The 17,841-nt window shown below is 36.6% G+C and overlaps 1 protein-coding gene across 3 annotated transcripts in view; it reads left to right on the top strand.

Annotated features, from left to right (window-relative positions):
* Epha6 (EPH receptor A6) overlaps positions 1-17,841 on the top strand; it is a 922,149-nt gene that overhangs the window by 619,569 nt on the left and 284,739 nt on the right. For all 3 annotated transcript variants that reach the window (XM_021184473.3, XM_021184474.3, XM_085832510.1), the window contains 3 exons: positions 2,851-2,959; positions 6,292-6,362; positions 8,468-8,593. In XM_021184473.3, coding sequence (XP_021040132.1) covers positions 2,851-2,959; positions 6,292-6,362; positions 8,468-8,593 — 306 coding nt within the window. The remainder of the gene's footprint in view (positions 1-2,850; positions 2,960-6,291; positions 6,363-8,467; positions 8,594-17,841) is intronic.

Raw genomic sequence — 17,841 nt, 5'->3', positions numbered from 1 at the left:
TTGTGCAGTGTGTTTGGGTTTAGACAAGTAATAGAATTATTTAAGTAGGTGTAAAAATGGTACTGTAGACCCATGAACATGCATTAAATAATATTTCAAAGCTCCGTGCATTCATCCTAGAAACATAGATATGGTATGGATAATTATGTTTGTCATATTTCCCGACTCATATTAGCTTCATTCTCTGTATTATTTTATACCCAGTACAATAGTGACATTCATTAAATTCTGAGTACATGTGTACCTTATTTTCTATACAGAAATGCTTGATTTTGCTAGTATACATGCTTAGGAAGTAATTATGCAGAACTATGCATTCTTCAAATTTATTTAATATTCTGTTAAAACAATTAAATTTTAAATTCAAACCCAGTTCATAAGCATGTAGTCAGAAGTACATAATAAAAGAAAATATATTAGTGATAAACTAAGTTATTATTTAAATCAACATAAATTTCTATGACAACCTTTCTGATTTTCACAAGCCATGCAACTACATAATCTTATTCCCATCTGAGCTTTGAATAAAGTCTCAAGAAATCACTAGAGACCTGACTACTATAAAAATATTTGTTATAGGCTGAAAACTCTTGAACTAGATTATATCTTTTATGAGCACAGGAGCTGTAAGTAAATAATGTCTTCTTTTTTGAAAAAAAAAATGTCATCTTCTTTATCTTCAAAACTGTAATGTTTTCTGAAACATCAATTTTTTAGAAAATTTGTTGTTTAATAATTCTCAGTGAGAAAATATGACATTTTGGAGCACACCATTAATTCCCATATCAGTACTATTTTGAAGATTGCAAAACTTGAAGAAGAACTAATAAAAAGCTTGAGTCCATTATTTACCGGATAAGATACAACTGTTTAACTTGTCTCTGAACAGATTGTGTGTCAAAACTCAGCATTGTAAAAACTGCCTGATGAAATAATGGCAACTAAAATCTAATTCCAATATTTAATAAATTTATGGAAGGAAGAAACCAAACAAACATGACTTGATTTTTTATTACATTTAGAGAGTCTCCTAAATATTGTGACTGAGTGACTTCTTCCTGGAGCGAACAGTTGACACTCCCTAGCAGAGGAGGCTGTGCAAGCCAGAGGACCTGGGTTTGTTCCTGGTACCCTATGAATGCTGAATGCAGTGGCGGAGCCATCACTGTGCTCCTACTGGAAAATGAGAAGTAGAAAAAAACTAATGGACAGCTGTGACTGTGTATACCAAGCTAGTGTGGAAAAAAAAAAAAAAAAAAGGAGTGAATGATAAGAAACTTTGTCACAAACATGGTGGAAACCTAGAACTGTAAACCAATATTGTTCTCTGACCTCCATACGCACATTAGGGCACTCACTGATACATACTCATACAACACAGACACACACACACACAAATGAAATAATTTGCCATGCTTTAGTCACACTGAAGGATGTTAATGGGACATTTTTGATTAATATTTTATAATACTGATGGCTGAATCAAAAGTTGTACTTATAGCATAGGAAAAAAAAAAACTAAACTAAAATCTAAAAGCCTGGATTGTAATCATAAGTTTACAATGAGGAAACTTTTTGATTAACTCATTAACACATACCAATTTTACATACTAAGGAACTTAGTGAGATATTTCTGTAAGTATATACATCATATTTAAGCAATGTCTCACCATGCCCAGTAATGGAAATATTAATAAAGAAAATGAAATACAGTAATAAATTAAACTAATCAGTGTATTTTAGGGACATGCAGCTGCTATAGTTTTTACAACAAGAATTTTCTTAACTATAATGTGCAAGGGCCCCAATTCAAAACTTAGCTTAAATCCTTTTGACAATGTCTTAGTTTATTTTTGTATACTAAAATATTCTGATAACAGCAACTTTAGGAGAAAGGTGCATTCTGGTTCACAGGTCCAGCGTATAGGAAGAGAGGTCAGGGGTGGAAACAAAAACACCTTTTCTGCTAGGGAGTGTCAACTGTTCGCTCCAGGAAAAAGTCATTCAGTCACAATATTTAGGAGACTCTCTAAATGTAATAAAATGTGGACATAGCACAAACAGGGGGCAGCTAGCCAATATTTATTCATTCCTGGATATGAGTCCAGGAAATGATTCCATCCATAATTAACGTTAAATGTAATCAAAACAGCCCCCACATGGATGCCCAGATGCAAGCATCACTGAGGTGATTCTAGGTTCTGTCAAGTTGAAAACTATTAAACATTACATTCAGCAAAAAAAGTAGTGTGTTGTTACTATATATGATTTGACCTTAAAAGATAAAGAAAGCACATAGTCTTTTCTCCCCCACTTATTATCTATGATATGTATATACATATATATCATATACATGCATATCATATACACATGTATATATATATATACTTGTGTGTGCACACATATATACATGTATATATATGTATATATGTATATATAATATATATATATATATATATATATATATATATATATACACTTGTGTATGCACACATATACACCAAAATTCTTGTCCACAAAAGTATATCCTTGCTCTGTGAGTGGGTGTGGGAGCAAGCTCACAGAAGCAGGGGGAGGGAGGATGGGATAGGGGGTTTTTGGAGAGGAAACCTGGAAAGGGGATAACACAAAAATAAAATATCCAATGAAAAAAGAATTAAAATAGTTTAGTTACAGTTTTAAGAAGAAAGTTTTGCGTGTAATGTTCTGCAAACAGTACATAAATCTTATCTTACCTGGCTTGTTTAGAGACCTATTAAGATAAAGGTCAAATCTACTGTGCTTTAAAAACAATAACCATCATCGTATTAAGATATTGACCACCAAGTATCCCCTGTGTCTGTGTTTCAGCTTCTGACATGGCGGCAGAACAAGGGCAGATCCTGGTCATAGCCACTGCAGCCGTCGGGGGATTCACTCTCTTAGTCATCCTCACCCTGTTCTTCCTCATCACTGGGAGGTAAACAAGTCATCCCAGGTTATCCCCAAGACGGTGGATAACCACCCTTCATGTGTATTCACATGTGTGTATGTGTGGCAGCATGCTTGACATGAAGACACCAAGGGAACTCCACTGGGCTGCAGGGGGAGAAGCAACTACCAGCATTCAGCATCAATTTTCAATAAAAACAGCCAAAGCCTGCAGTCAAGAAGTCCGAAAGCCAAGTACTAAAGGATAACTTACTCCTGATTTTTTTTCTTTACTATAATCTAATGACTCCTTAAAGGGTTTTCCTTAGAATGAAATTTTTGATTAGACAGAACAACTTATATAAAACTTTGTGGATTTGTTAGGAAAGTCAGATGCTTTGTCAACTAAGTATGAAAATTCTCTACATTATAATTATTTTATTTTTATAAATGAAATATTTTTCTACTTTAGAGTAATATGTTAATTTTTAATTATTGTAAGTTGAAATAAGGTGAAAGATTTAGATTTGAGTCCTCACTATTGGTAAAAGGGATTCATCTATCTTGGACTGAGTTTTCTACTTTTATGGTTTTGGTGTGATGATTGAAAACCATATTTTAATCTTTAAATGTACTGGATGATAACCAAGATATAAGTCCTTAAACTTCACAAATAAGATTGAAGATGATATGTTGAGGGTATTTTTAAGTAACTTATTTTTGAAATGATATCAGACATTTATTTATCAGAAATCAGAAATACTTTCAGATTATTCTTCTAAAGAAAGTATGTTTTCATTCTTGTGCTGGCTAGACTTGTGTCAGCTTGACAGAGGTAGAGTCATTAGGAAGAGGAAACCACAGTTGAGAACATCTCCCCACCAGATTGACCACTTCAGATTGATATGGAAGGGCCCAGATGATTGAACATGGTGTCCACCATGGGCAAGTGATCCTGGAAGGTATAAGAAATTAGCCAGTAAGCAGCATTCCTGTCTGGCCTCTGCTTCGGTTCCTGCCTCAAGCCTCCTTTCCTGATTTCCCTCAGAGATAGTCAACGGCAGTTGAAGCTAAAATAAAGCCTTTTCTCCCCAAGTTGATTTGGTAATGATGCTCTCTCACGAGAACATAAAGCCAAGGGAATTTGTAAATATCAGTAAGGGCACAAAGAATACCTCAAGACTTGAGTTAATAATCTGTAACATGTGCATGATACAAGATTCCATTTTCATGATTTAAAACTACAAATAATGCACTTAAAATGAGCAATAGATACCCAGGGTGACTTTATATAAAGCACTAAGCCCAAGCAGAAAACCCCTAAAGAAGTAACAGCCACAGGTAGTAGATCGGGGTGTGTCATTCAGATCCCGATGACAGAAAAAGATGAGGAGAAAACAAAACAAAACAAACAAACAAACAAACCTTAACTCCTATTCTATAAAATCTAAGTAACATATACTACAAAGTCTATTTGATTTGGCTATATAGTGGATTAGTACAAAAATGCAATATTTTTATCAACTTCATGATAAATGGATTTTATATTTATTGTTTATTGTTGAATACAAATATGACACTCCTCTTAAATTAAATCACCTAATATTGTATGTACCCTAAACGTCTTCAAAGAAATTTTCAAAATGGAAATTAAGAATCTTTCTAAAACAAAATTAATCATGATATTAAATTATCACAGTCTAGATAATATGATATGCTTCATGTCTTTGTGTTAGTATCTCTATATAGGTTATCATTGTACTTTCAGTTGTGAGCAATTTTATGATGATTAAATTATTGTTGTCAAGAGATCCATACCCCAAGTTTACAAGTTGCTGAAAGAATTTATTTTATAGCAATTAAAGGATATGTCAATTTTAATTTTATTATATTTAGTTTTCTCTTGATGTTTACTAAGCAGATATCAATAGATATCAAGGTATTAGCAGTATTTTTATAATGCAGTCACATTGTCATTTTGGCTTTTCATGCAATCAATATTTTCATTATTATTTTATTCCACCCATCTATTTAACTTCCGAGGAAACTTCTTTCTTTCACCTGTTTCCAATCTAACAAAAATCATCAATGTCTTGGAATCCTTCTCCTTGCAAGACAGTATGCAATGATATTACAAGAACTTTTACCTTTTACAATTAAAAGCATTGCCTTAAATTATAGATGACTTAAAATGCTGCAATCTTCATGGGCAAAATTTAACCTGACAAACTTGAGAATAGATATCAAATGTTACCAATAATCAGAATTCCTGAATTGGAATATTTATACCACTTAAACAAAGAGGTTAATGACCAGGAAGACTTAACACTAAATCATTCCCAGCTTTGAATCTCTGTGTTTGCCATTTCTGTAACATCAGAAATTGCCTAAATACTACATATGGAAGAGAACTGTTTTGATTACATGAAGTACAGTCATTCTGAAGTACTTCTCATGAACTTTGGTAGAGAAACATTCTGTGGAAGTTAATTCCATGGAAAATATAAAGCTAATCTGACTACCATAGAAATACAGGTATAACTGACAGTGAAAAATTGCACTGGGTAATACAGATATATTCTGTTTAACCAATTGGAATATCGATTTGATGAACAGTTGAAACTCATGGATGATGCTGACGTTACTTGAGTTGACACAGTCATGAGAGCCCAACCACACAGTGCAAAGACAGCACATCTCCCTCAAAGCTTCAGCTTTTAAAAAAGAAGCCACCAAGCAAACTCGTTGAAAATATAAGCTGATTTTCTATATCTTTAAGAGTCTAACTCAACATTTTTTTTAATTTAATTTTTGGTACTATCTCGAAAAATAAAACCACCAAAAAAACAAAAAAAATTAATTATGCTTACTAAAAGTCACATAAAAAAAGAAAAAGGATGTTTATAGCTGATGATAAAATATTTTATGAGAATCCCATCTTTATCTTTTCAATCAGCCTATTTGATAGTGCTTTCTGATGCTAATTTTTATGTATATCAAAAATGTTATACAAGGCATTTTCACATTTGTAAACCTATTTTTAAGCTTGTCTTTATGAAGAGAGACAAGAACGTTGTCCATGGATGATATGTTTTCTAATATTTTTTTAATTTTAGTTGTAAATCATGTATATGTAGAAAGGTATGTGTATGTGAGCACATATATGCCTATGGAGACTAGAAAAGGGTGTTAGATCTTTTGAACCTGGAGCTACAGGCAGTTGTGAGCCCTCTGACATAGGTGCTGGGAATTGATTTCAAGACCTCTGGAAGAGTAGTAGCATGTTCTTTTAACCACTGAGCCATTTCCCCGGGCCCCTAATTCTTTTGTGTGCTTGCATTACATAATGCTTAAGTAAGTATCTGTTTCCCTTTTTGTAAGGTGTCAATGGTACATAAAGGCCAAAATGAAGTCAGAAGAGAAGAGAAGAACGCACTTACAGAATGGCCACCGTGAGTATTGCTTTGTTCCTTGCTCTGTGACCTCCTGGCGCCTCCAGAGCTCCATTCAACTTTGTGATCTACTGGGTTGAGAAAGCAAACAAACAAAAATTTCATTTCCAACCTTTTGGCATGAAGGACTTCATCGAGCTCCAGGTTTAGGGTAGAGATTGCACCTGATTCTCATTAAATGGCATTACCTTTTCTTCAGTGCCTGCAGGGGAACCCAACAAATTGAGTTTACTAAAAATACATAGTGACTGATTGTGTCTAGTTATTCGCCATCACAAAGGCTCCGGAACATGAGTCAGTTTTGTTTAGTGGAGCATTAGCTATAGATAGGTTGAGAAACCCTTAATCCCTTTTAGAGAGATTGTCATTTAATCATACAACAAAGCAATTTACAATTCATTAGCACTATAAAGGTATATCAGCTCTTTAACTCTTAGAATATGTATGAAGCCCTGTGCTAACTACAAGGTTATATTCATTTGAAGATCTCTTCCTCAGCAAGCTATAATTACCACTATAGTTGGTTGGGTAATTGCCCTTCTCTTCTTCCAAATACCCACCACCACCTTCACCTTCACATTGCAAACACCTCCATCAAGACAGTTTTTCTATTGAGAAATACTGAAGTAACAAGAAAGATGTTCTTTATTTAACCAAAGTATAGAGATAATAGATGGAGCAACTGGTTCAGCTTTTTTTAGACTTCCCTTTTCTTTAAATTAAGCAAAATAAAACAAAACAAAACAAAAAAGGAAAAGGTTTTAAGTAATATATGATAAATTTCTGAGATGAATTGGGGGAAAACTCTAAGGAACTTATCATTTTTCAAAGTGGGTCTAAAAGCCATCTGTCTGAGAGACCTGGCCTGAGACAACCTCAAAACGTTGTAAACAGATTGCAAAAGCCTGGCTGCAGACACGTGGACAGATGACTAATGCTGGGCAACCTTAAGATTCTCTGCAGGGCTTTTTTACTGGGGTGCAGAGAGAAACAGTGTTTCTGAGGTATTTATTATCTGCCTTCCAAAAAGCAGATTAGCATATACTAAGGCAGATGGGCTCAGCAAGTCCTATTGAAAATAACCTGAAGCCGCCAAGGGAGTGAAGAAAAAGGAAGGAGTGTTTAAGAAAGCAGAGATTCATTAAATTCAAAAGAAATTCACAACTGGGACTCATTTGGTCATGGTTTTTCTGATATTACATATACTGCATTTTCATGGAAGAAATGTTGTTATCTAATTATTGTGTGAGAAGGCATTATCGCTTTACACAAATGGCTTAATTGTTAAAATTATGTGTGAGTTAGTAATAGCATTTTTATCTATCTTTTAACATTTTCAACATTTCTCATGTAACTACAGCTAAATGTAGTCACCACAACTATGTCAGAGCCTTACTGGGCTACCTTGACATTTCCTCCACCATATTCTGTGACCTTTAAATTTAGCCTTCCACTGGGGCATGGACAAAAGCTGGGAAATTCTTTGTCAGAATGTAATACAAATTTCTGCTAGTCAGATTTCCAGTGGAGTTCTATTTCCTATAAGAAACTCTAAAAAGTCTTTACTCTTGGCATTACCACCTGCATTCTAGTCTTCTGACCTCTCTCCAGAATTGCCATTAGCCACTTCTTACGGCTTCCCAAGCTCTTGTCACCAGAATTTTCTCAGATCCTTTTATAAACCATCTCCAAAGCTTTTGAACCACATGTTCCACTTTGGTCACAGTAATGTCCCCATTGCTTTACATTAGATTTCTTAAGGAGGAAAGATTTATTTCAAGCTCATCTTTTAAGAGGATCCTGACTGTGGTTACCTGATTCTGTATTTCTGCCTATAATCAGATAGGATATCCTGGCTATAGGATCATGTGGCAAAGGATATTCAACTCAGGGCAGCCAAGAAGCAAAGCAAGAGAGAGAATTTATGCACTATGGGATCTCTGTTTGTTTGTTTCCTTTTGTGCAGGCATCAACCTGGAGGGACAGCAAAAAATTAAGTCATTAACATGTAACTACCTTAGTATGTCACTTCTCCCTGACACAGTCACAAGATATGTGTCTGCTGAAATACTGTTAAATTAAATCAATCTCATATTTTGTTGCAGTGCGCTTCCCGGGAATTAAAACATACATTGATCCAGACACCTATGAAGACCCATCACTAGCTGTCCACGAATTTGCAAAAGAGATTGATCCTTCAAGAATTCGCATTGAGAGAGTGATTGGAGCAGGTAAACATAAAATCTACACTTCTAGTTCACAGTTTTGCAACTGGTTCATCAACATACTATTTTAAATCTTAAAGTAATATCATTGAAAATATTAAGAAATAAAAGTATTTTCTGATTTGTAGTTACTTTTAAAAAGTAGATGTTTCCATATTCAGTTCCCAAATACTGAGGGAACATTTGCAAAAGTTATTTTCACATTCCATAGCCTGTTTTCATAATGAAGATAAATTACAAAGAAACTAGGGTGCCTCAGGAATTTATTTTGAAAATGCAATTTCAGGAGTTTGTCGTGAGGTTATTATAGATTTACTCAAGTTCCAGCGTCTATAGACTTATACTATAATTAGTGTTCATAAAGATGACCTTGAGGCTATGCAAGACTCAGAGTGTTCTGAAAATCATTGAAGGTAAAATTTGGTTCAATATAGTTTTAGATCATTTTAATGCAAATTAATAATGCTTCCTATTCGCAAATCTCTAGTACTTAGAACTTTTCATTATTCAGCTATTCTGGTTTTAAAAAATTATGGTGAGGCCCCCCCACAAGAATTTATGGTGTGCATTAGCTAGGAGAGACTATGCTAATGTAAAGGGTCTTGAGAATAAAAAGATAATTCCTCTTTCAAATCTTTGATGCAAGATAGGCAGCCTAGGGTTTTGCAGAAGAGCTTTTTTTTGCAGCAGGTCTTGCAAAGAGTGAAGTTCTATTATCCCTTGTTGTTCTGTCTCCTAGCATGTCCTTTCCTACATGGTCAAGGTTCACTTCCCGGCACATCTGTCTTTCAGCTTGAGGAAGAAGAAGAGTTCAGTCTACTTGTCTTTGTTTTTGAGGCAATAACCTAGAAATTACAAACACATTAACTTGCCTATCAAATATAATCCTATGAACACAGAGAAATATAAAGAATAATAAGACATCTTAAAAGCCAATGGTATAAGAGATCTTAGGCATCCTCTGTGTAGTCATTAGTCTCCTGAAGATGTTCTATGTGTATAATCCTCTGGAGAAGGCAGAATAAACCCAGGCATGATCATTCTGGCAAGTTGTGTCTTCTCAAAGACCATAAGGAAGCAGCTGATCGTACCTCACTCCTTTCAAAGCTCTCCTACGTAGCAGGCTTTATAGTTTGCCAGGTGCAATGTATGATGATAAGAGTGGGAAAGAAGGTCCCTGTTTAAAAACTACTACAAGTTTTAAAATGGTGGCAATAATGTTTGAAATCTACTGCCAACTTCTAAACTCTGGCTTTATCTATATTGTGGCTCAGCACATTCCAGGGGTGATCTTGTTTCCCCGGGTCATTGAATACTCGTACTACTCCAATATTACCCCAAGAACAAAGGCTACTGGGAAAGAAGTTTTCCTAACTGCACTCTACTCTTCAGGCACAGAGGCTCACCAGGTCCCCTGCATGGCCAGGTTTCCCTTTGAAAACTAGCATAAGTGTCTCTTGTACTGCATGGTGATGTTCTCATCTGAAAAGACTTTCCTATCAGAAAGATGAAAGGCTTAACAAACAATTGAATTCTTTGTTATCTTCTACTGAATAAACAACAAGAAAAGCCAGAGTCAACAGGCATAATTGAAGTGTGCACTATAATCAGTTTCAGAGTTTTTGTTTGGTTTTTGTTCTTCTACACAGCGGTGCAATCTGGAAGAAGAGGTTTAAGGCATTCCAGTCACTGGCCAACTTTCCTCTTGTGTCACATATGGAAATAGTATTACTGATTTAAATTTTTGTTTTATTTATTATCACCATCTGTATGTATGAGGGGTGTGTGTGTGTGTGTGTGTGTGTCTGTGTGTGTCTGTGTGTGTGGAGGTGCATGTGTGCCACAGCATCCATATGGAGGTGAGGGGACAACCTTCAATAATTGATTTACTCCTTTCACCCTGCTGAGGGCTGCTCTCCAGTGTTTCTGCCTCCCTGTGTGCTGTGTCTTTCTAGCTTCTGGACGAATTTCCAGCTTCTGTCTCCTAACTGGATGCTGGGAATGCTGGAATTACAGATGTGCCACACCAAATCTATCTTTTTGTATGGGCATTTGGGTACTAACTTGGGTCTTCGGGCTGTGCTACACAGCAAGCTTTTACCAGTTGAATGATCTCACCAGCCCACTATAACTTTTAATGCCACGTTATTTAACACTCTCAAGATAAAGCAGAAGTGGTTGTATCATAGCCTTTGTGTTCAAAGATGTTCTTTGCAAATGTGGCCAGACAACAGGTGTGATCTAATAAAAGAGACTACAATGGAGATCCCACAATGGTTGTCTTCTTCCCTTTATGTGTAGCTTTCCCTCCTGCTAGATTTGAGGCAGAAGTTTTTGGAATTGAGGCAGTGAAAAAGAATATCTAATAATATACTCTTAGGCAGTGTAGGGCAAAGAATGTACACATGCCCAACTCTTATACAGGAAGACATAGGAAGATACAAGCAATCAACCTAGTTTGTATGATTTTTTAAAATTTATTTTATTTTTATTATACGTAAGTACACTGTAGCTGTCTTCAGACACTCCAGAAGAGGGAGTCAGATCTCATTAAGGATGGTTGTGAGCCACCATGTGGTTGCTTGGATTTGAACTCAGGACCTTCGGAAGAGCAGTTGGGTGCTCTTACCCACTGAGCCATCTCACCAGCCCTAGTTTGTATGATTTGCTTTGGAAGAGAGAAATGGAAGACAAATACTTTTATATTTTGTGAAATGTTCCAGAGAAAAAGAATAGGGGCAAGACATATGTTGGTTGTTAGGAGATAGCCAGAGAGACTCTGAGGATCTGCTATTATCCTGGAGGATGGCAGGTGAATGTGCTATACAATGGTGAAAATTCTTCTAAGCCTTAAAATAATTTAAATTATTTATATGATATATATTTACCAAATCTTAAACAGTAAACTTCCTCGGTTTAATCCTATCTTGTCCCCCTCCACACCCGCCTATTGTTTCCTATTAGAGTCTAATTTTTTGCTGTGCTGGAGTGAACCAGAAAACTAATTTGGAAATATGAGCTAAATTACATAAGAGGCTGAGTAAAGATGTAAGACAGGTGAATTTTCATAGGAGATGGCAGAGGTCAGAGACCATCACCAGAGAAGTGTCAGGTGGATGGTGTGCAGGCAGACGGAAGGCACTGATGTTTGGAACACAGCACACAGCCTCACAGTTCACTGCTAGGGAAAAATCTGTACGACCTACAGGCATGTTTCACAAAAAAAAAAAAAATAGTCATAAATTATTTTAAGTTCCTCATTGGTAGACACAGACCATTAAGTGTTTCTTAAGTGAGTTATAACAAAGGAATATAAACATGGCTGCAATAATGCTCTGGAGGTAGGAGGGAGGCAGGAAGGAACATGGAAAATGGCATTGCACTTGACAGGACTACTTAGTCCATTGGCTGAGTCATGTTTACTAGGTGGAGGATACTTATAGAAGACAATCTGCTAATAACTGCTTCCACATGAAGTCTTTATTCTGACTGGAGATATGTGTATCCTGCTCGTCTTCCACAACCATTGTCCTGGGATTTTCATCTTCATGACAATATATTATGCAATAAAGAACTTAATTGGCCAGTGTGAGAGTGTGTGTGTGTGTGTGTGTGTATGTGTACTGTAAATCTTACTGTTTGTATGAGTTTTCTGAGACAGTTTTTACTTCACTATTCTACTTAGTGGAGGCATCTTATCTTTGTTCATCAGTACATGCCCAAACTTTCATGAAAAAAAAAAAAACACATTTCCATTTAAATGAAGGGAGCAGCCCTGGTGCACAAGAGACAATCTGATCGACTATCTCCTTTGACTTTTTTTTTTTGCATCATAAAATGAAATACTATGGATAGAAGACTATAAAACAGAAAATTCTCAGGCTAAAAAGTCAAGTCAGATTAAGGTTGAGTCATTATGGTACACATATCTTGAGATAATGAAAAAGCCTGGTAAACTGAAATTTAATCATGGTCAGGAAAAAGGTCATTGGAAGCCTACCTCTTTTGGGGGACAGAAAAATACCTGCACTATTATGAGAAAGCCTGAGTGGAATACTTGTAGTTTTAAAACATTATTCCATTGAAAAATATCATTCTTGTGCCTCTAAGCGCATTGGGCATCCTTCTTAGGCATGACCTTCCCTCTTTCCCTAGTCACAGTGACAATGCCATATCTGCCCGTCATTCACATTCTATCCCTTTATCTATACAAAACTCATTATTGCCTCTGCTGTCAGCCTCCGTTTCTGGCTTAGTGTCACTGTGTTTTTCTATTCCTAAAGAAAGTCAGAAGTTTTAAATGTTAGTTTCTCAGCAATCAGCTGTACACAGGGAAAAGAATGTTGAGAGGACAATCCCAGGGAATGAGAAGTGAGTGCTCCAACACTAACTCAGAAATGTTCCAGGGCATTCAGTCCTTCACACTGGACAAGCCTAAAGGCTTACTCTCGTCCTGGCTTAATGCCCTTGTTCCTTTAAAGTGCCACCACTCCCCTATTCTTTCTATTATCAATTGTTTTATTTTATTTTCAGAGATCTCTAACTCATAGGTCCATTATTACATATTATACTTTCTTATAGGATAACAATTAAGAAAGATAGGAACTATTGCAATTGTGGTCTCATGGATCACCTTTTACAAGAAGAAAGCAGTAATTAAAGTGTGTGTCCTTCATGCTTAGATGAAAAGCTCTTGCACAGAGTCAGGTCTGGGTTTTAAGATTGGGCAATGATTGAAATTCTCAGACATCAGAGTTACACAAAGCCTTACACTCATTTTTGACCTAAAACAATTGTTGCCATGCTCTGATTTGACCAACTTAAAATTTTTATGGCAGAGGGCACAATGGCATGGTTTCTAAAACCTATTTTCAATAACCAATAGACAGACCTGACAGTGACTTTGATTCATAAATTTTATGGCTTTCTAAATCAAATTATATAATAAATGATAAGGGTTTTGGGGTTGTTTTGTTTTGTTTTGTTTTCCACAGACAATATGACATGAGTGATGGACTCAAACCAAATCAATGTCTAAGTCACAACTCTCCTGCTACTACTACTCAGTGGCTTGCATCAGTTCAATGATCTTTTAGATATTAGGCTTGTTACCTGTACAATCACTACCTTGCTGGATCAATGGGAGAATACCAAAGGCAAGGGCCAGACACTAATAATCAAAGCATGGAAACATGTCTATTAGGTTGAAAATGAATTTACTCTTCATGCAATTTTGATGTCTACAAATATCACTCATTACACAATCTCAAAACAGCTTATGATACAAAAACCCACCATAGACAATTTTAATTTCAGTGTTGTATGTAACATAATACTTATAATTTTCAGTTAACTGAAAGTTACTAGTGAGATTAAATTTCACACTTATTTGTGTACTCATTGCAACCATAACATGTTCTCTTTTATTTTTCTTTTTAATTACAACAAACCTATTCAGAATTTTCTCTGTATCTTGGAAGAATACATTTATCCTATGCTTTATTGTTGCCATAAACTCAACAGGATAACTTGGTTTTAACACTTTTTAATTTCAATTCTTTAGTAAATCTATTTTCCTAACAATTCAAGCACTTTAAAAGTTTAATCTTTTCTATATGCCCCAATACAGGGGAATACCAGTGCCAGGAAGCAGGTGTGTGTGGGTTGGAGAGCAGGGTTGGGGTAGGGTATAAGGGACTTTTGGGATAGCATTTGAATTGTAAATGAAGAAAATATCTAATAGAAAATTGTTTGAAAAAAAGAAAAAAGTTTAATCTTTTCAAAATATTCAGTTTTCTAAGATATCCAGTATCACTAAACTGTCTAAAATATTTATGTAAATCTATTGTATCAATTTCTTTCTGTCAAACCAAAAAAAATCAATTTATTATCAGAAACAAATTATATAGAAATTTGATAGACCTTAAATAAATTTTAGTGGCCTCTGACTTAATATTTGGCATATTATTTGTGGGTCTATTTAGTGTATACTTACTATTTTCATAAGAAATTGTCAGTCTTAAAAACCATCTCATCACACTACTCATTTGAAAAAAATCTGAAATAAGTGAACTTTGAATTAGAAAACAAATGAAAAATTCAAGAATACAGAGTTATTTGGGGACCAGCAAGATGGTACCTTCTGCAAGTGTCACTACTATTGCAGTAAATCTCTCCAATCTAAATAAGCCCCAACAAATGAAAACACAACACAGTTAATATGATCACATGTTGTGCACCTAGATTGGGCCGATCTACTGCTACACCACCATCTTCCACAGCTTATGAGACCTCTTAGAACTTGCAGTTTCTCCAGGCCATGTGCTTCTGCTCCACTTTTCTCCTTCTTTCTCCTCCTCTGTGTACTCTCCCTCTTCCATCTTCTCTTCTCTCCCCCTTACCTTCTGCTCCACCTTCCCTTTTATCTGCCCAATCAACAGCTCTCTTTTATTTTACAAATTAAGGTGGGAAACAGGTTTAGAGGAAATCACCTTGAGTGCTGAGTCATTCCTTGTTCTAAACCACTCACAGGAGAACAGAATTAACATCAAATTAGCTGCAGGGCTATCCACAACACAATACCTTTCATATCCTCCCCACCCTCCCTACCCACCCAAGTCCATACCTTCTCTCTCTCTCTTCCTCTCTCTCTCTCTCTCTCTCTCTCTCTCTCTCTCTCTCTCTCAAATAAAGAGGAAACAAAAAGACATAGAAAAGGTACCAGAAACACTCACACACACACACACACACACACACACACACACACACACACACTTCAAAGCCCCAAAAGAAAAACATACAAGCAAAAGACCAGAGAGATTAAAAAAACAAAACAAAAACAAAAACAAAACCACAAAAACCTACATGAGATGAAAACGTTTACAGAAATACCAGTGAGTTTATTTTATGTTGGCTATCATTAAGCATGCGACCTTCCCTGAAATGAACTTTATATACCGAGTGAGATTCCATTGGAGAAAATTAATTTTTCCTTTGCAAGCATGTCTATTGGAGTAGTTTCTTGGTTAGAGATGGGAGCTCCTATCCAATATCTCAGTGCTGAAACTGTGCCTGGCTTGAATCTGTACAAGCAATGTATATTCTGCCAGAGTCTCTGTGAGTTTATACAGCACCAGTCCTAATGTGTATGGAGGATACAGTTTCATTGGCATCATCTATCACCCCATCACCTCTGGCTTTTACAATCTTTCTCTCTCCTCTCTCTAAGCCCTGAGGGGAGATGTGCCATTTAAGACTGAGTGTTCCAAGGTCTCTCATGCTCTCCACATTGTACAACTGTGGGTCTCTGTGTTTATTCTCATCTATTACAGGAAAAATCTTCTCTAATGATGGCTTAGCAACAATTGATCTCGCAGTGATTAGAGAATGTCATTCAGGGTCATTTTATTTTTTTATTTGTTTATTTGTTTTCCCACAAGACCCTTTTGCCTATCTGGTCTTAGATTCTTAGCCACCCAAGTAGCACCAGGGATGGATTCCATCTCATGAAGTGGCCTTATATAAGATATTGGTTGGTTATTCCCACATTCTTTTTGCCACTACTGCATAAAAAGCTCATCATTGTAGATCAGAGTCTGTAGCAGGGTTTGTGTTTCCCTTTCTCCTCTGTAATCATGAAGAGTATCTTTCAGTATTACAAACACTATAACAGAGAAGACTCTATCCAGTTCAGCACCAACTCAACTTTTCTGTCCAATAAGAATTTTAATTCTTCATATTTATATGATGTGTTATTTATTGTTTTTTAAGAAGTATCATTAAAGTGCCATAAAACTGAAACCACGGGGCTGTTTGGCCCATCCTCACTCTTTCCTCTTGCTCTTACTCCTCTTAGTCCCCTCTCTTCTCCTCTCCTCTCCTCTCCTCTCCTCTCCTCTCCTCTCCTCTCCTCTCCTCTCCTCTCCTCTCCTCTCCTCTCCTCTCCTCTTACTCTCTTCTGCTCTAGCCTTTCTTCTCTCTCTCTCCTTTCCTCCTTTTCACCTCTTGGCCATGACCGGTCTCTCTCTCTCTCTCTCTCTCTCTCTCTCTCTCTCTCTCTCTCTCTCTCTCTCTCTCTTACCTTCTCTCCTTTCTCCCTGCCTTTCTATAATAAAGCTCTAAAACCATAAAAAACAAACAAACAAACAAAAACAAAAAAACCTGAAACCAACATTTGCTTTCTTCCAGTTACTATAGATTAGGAACCTAGGCATGGCTTTTGCTTTTTCAGGGATGCTTACAAGATTGCAGTGAGGATAGAATAAAGATACAGTGGACACACATGAAGCTCAGCTAAACAGCAACCTACTGTTGAATTCACAAAAGTGGCTGTGGTCATGAAATGACAATCTGTGGTTGGTGGGATGGAACGCCTTGATTCTAACCATGTGTTCATCCCATAATCTTGCCATGTAGTCTTCTCCAATGCTGCAGTTAGCTTCATCAAAGCCAATAAAATGGTCTGTCAATAAATCGGTGTTCATAGTATTTTATAAATAATAAAAGAAGTAACATAATATCAACATTCCCATACTCTGTTGGCTATAATACTAGGGCCACCCAAACTTGAAAAGAAAGATCTCATAGTTGTAGGGGACCAATGTGGCCTGTCTTACAAGTCTGCCTAGAATAAGCAATATATGTTTGGGCATGGTAGTCAAGTTCATCTGTTTCCTCAAAAATACATTCTCTTCTTCTGTCCTGTTTGTGTCAGTGCTGAGTCTTAGACTCAGTGTGATGCTTAAGAATTTATTCTGAACCCTGTACTGCACCTGGACAGCACAGTAGAGCTGGCAATGGTGGGCAGAGGCTTCAGTGAGCTGAGCTGAGAGCATGAGATGCCCTATCACCACTACAAAAACCACCACCTGACACAATTGGAAGAACCAGCCTTGTCCCTCAATAGCTGTAGCACTCTGGAGATGAAGAGCAGTCCTGCATCTCACCTGGGCAGCACAATAGAGCTAGCCCTGATTGTGAAGGCACAGATGAGCTAGTCCTAAGTGTGTGAGGGCAGGAAAGCAGGCACTGCCCCTGGCTGGCTGGACCACTGGGGGAGGTAGCCTGGATAGTCCCCCCTGGTAGTACAGGTGCGGGACAGCTGGTGGGCTGACCAACTCTTGAATTGGTGCATCCCAATATCTAACTCATCTATGAACTGCTAAAGGGTGTGAAACGGCCAGTCCTGCAGATACAAAGGTGCAGGATCTCCATGACACAGGGCAACAACAGGATGTCTGAGAAGTGTCCAGGGA

Source organism: Mus caroli, unplaced genomic scaffold (assembly GCF_978045245.1).
Source record: "Mus caroli unplaced genomic scaffold, Mus_caroli_1 scaffold_17, whole genome shotgun sequence".
Lineage (NCBI taxonomy): Eukaryota > Metazoa > Chordata > Mammalia > Rodentia > Muridae > Mus > Mus caroli.
This window is presented reverse-complemented; position numbering and strand designations above follow the sequence as displayed.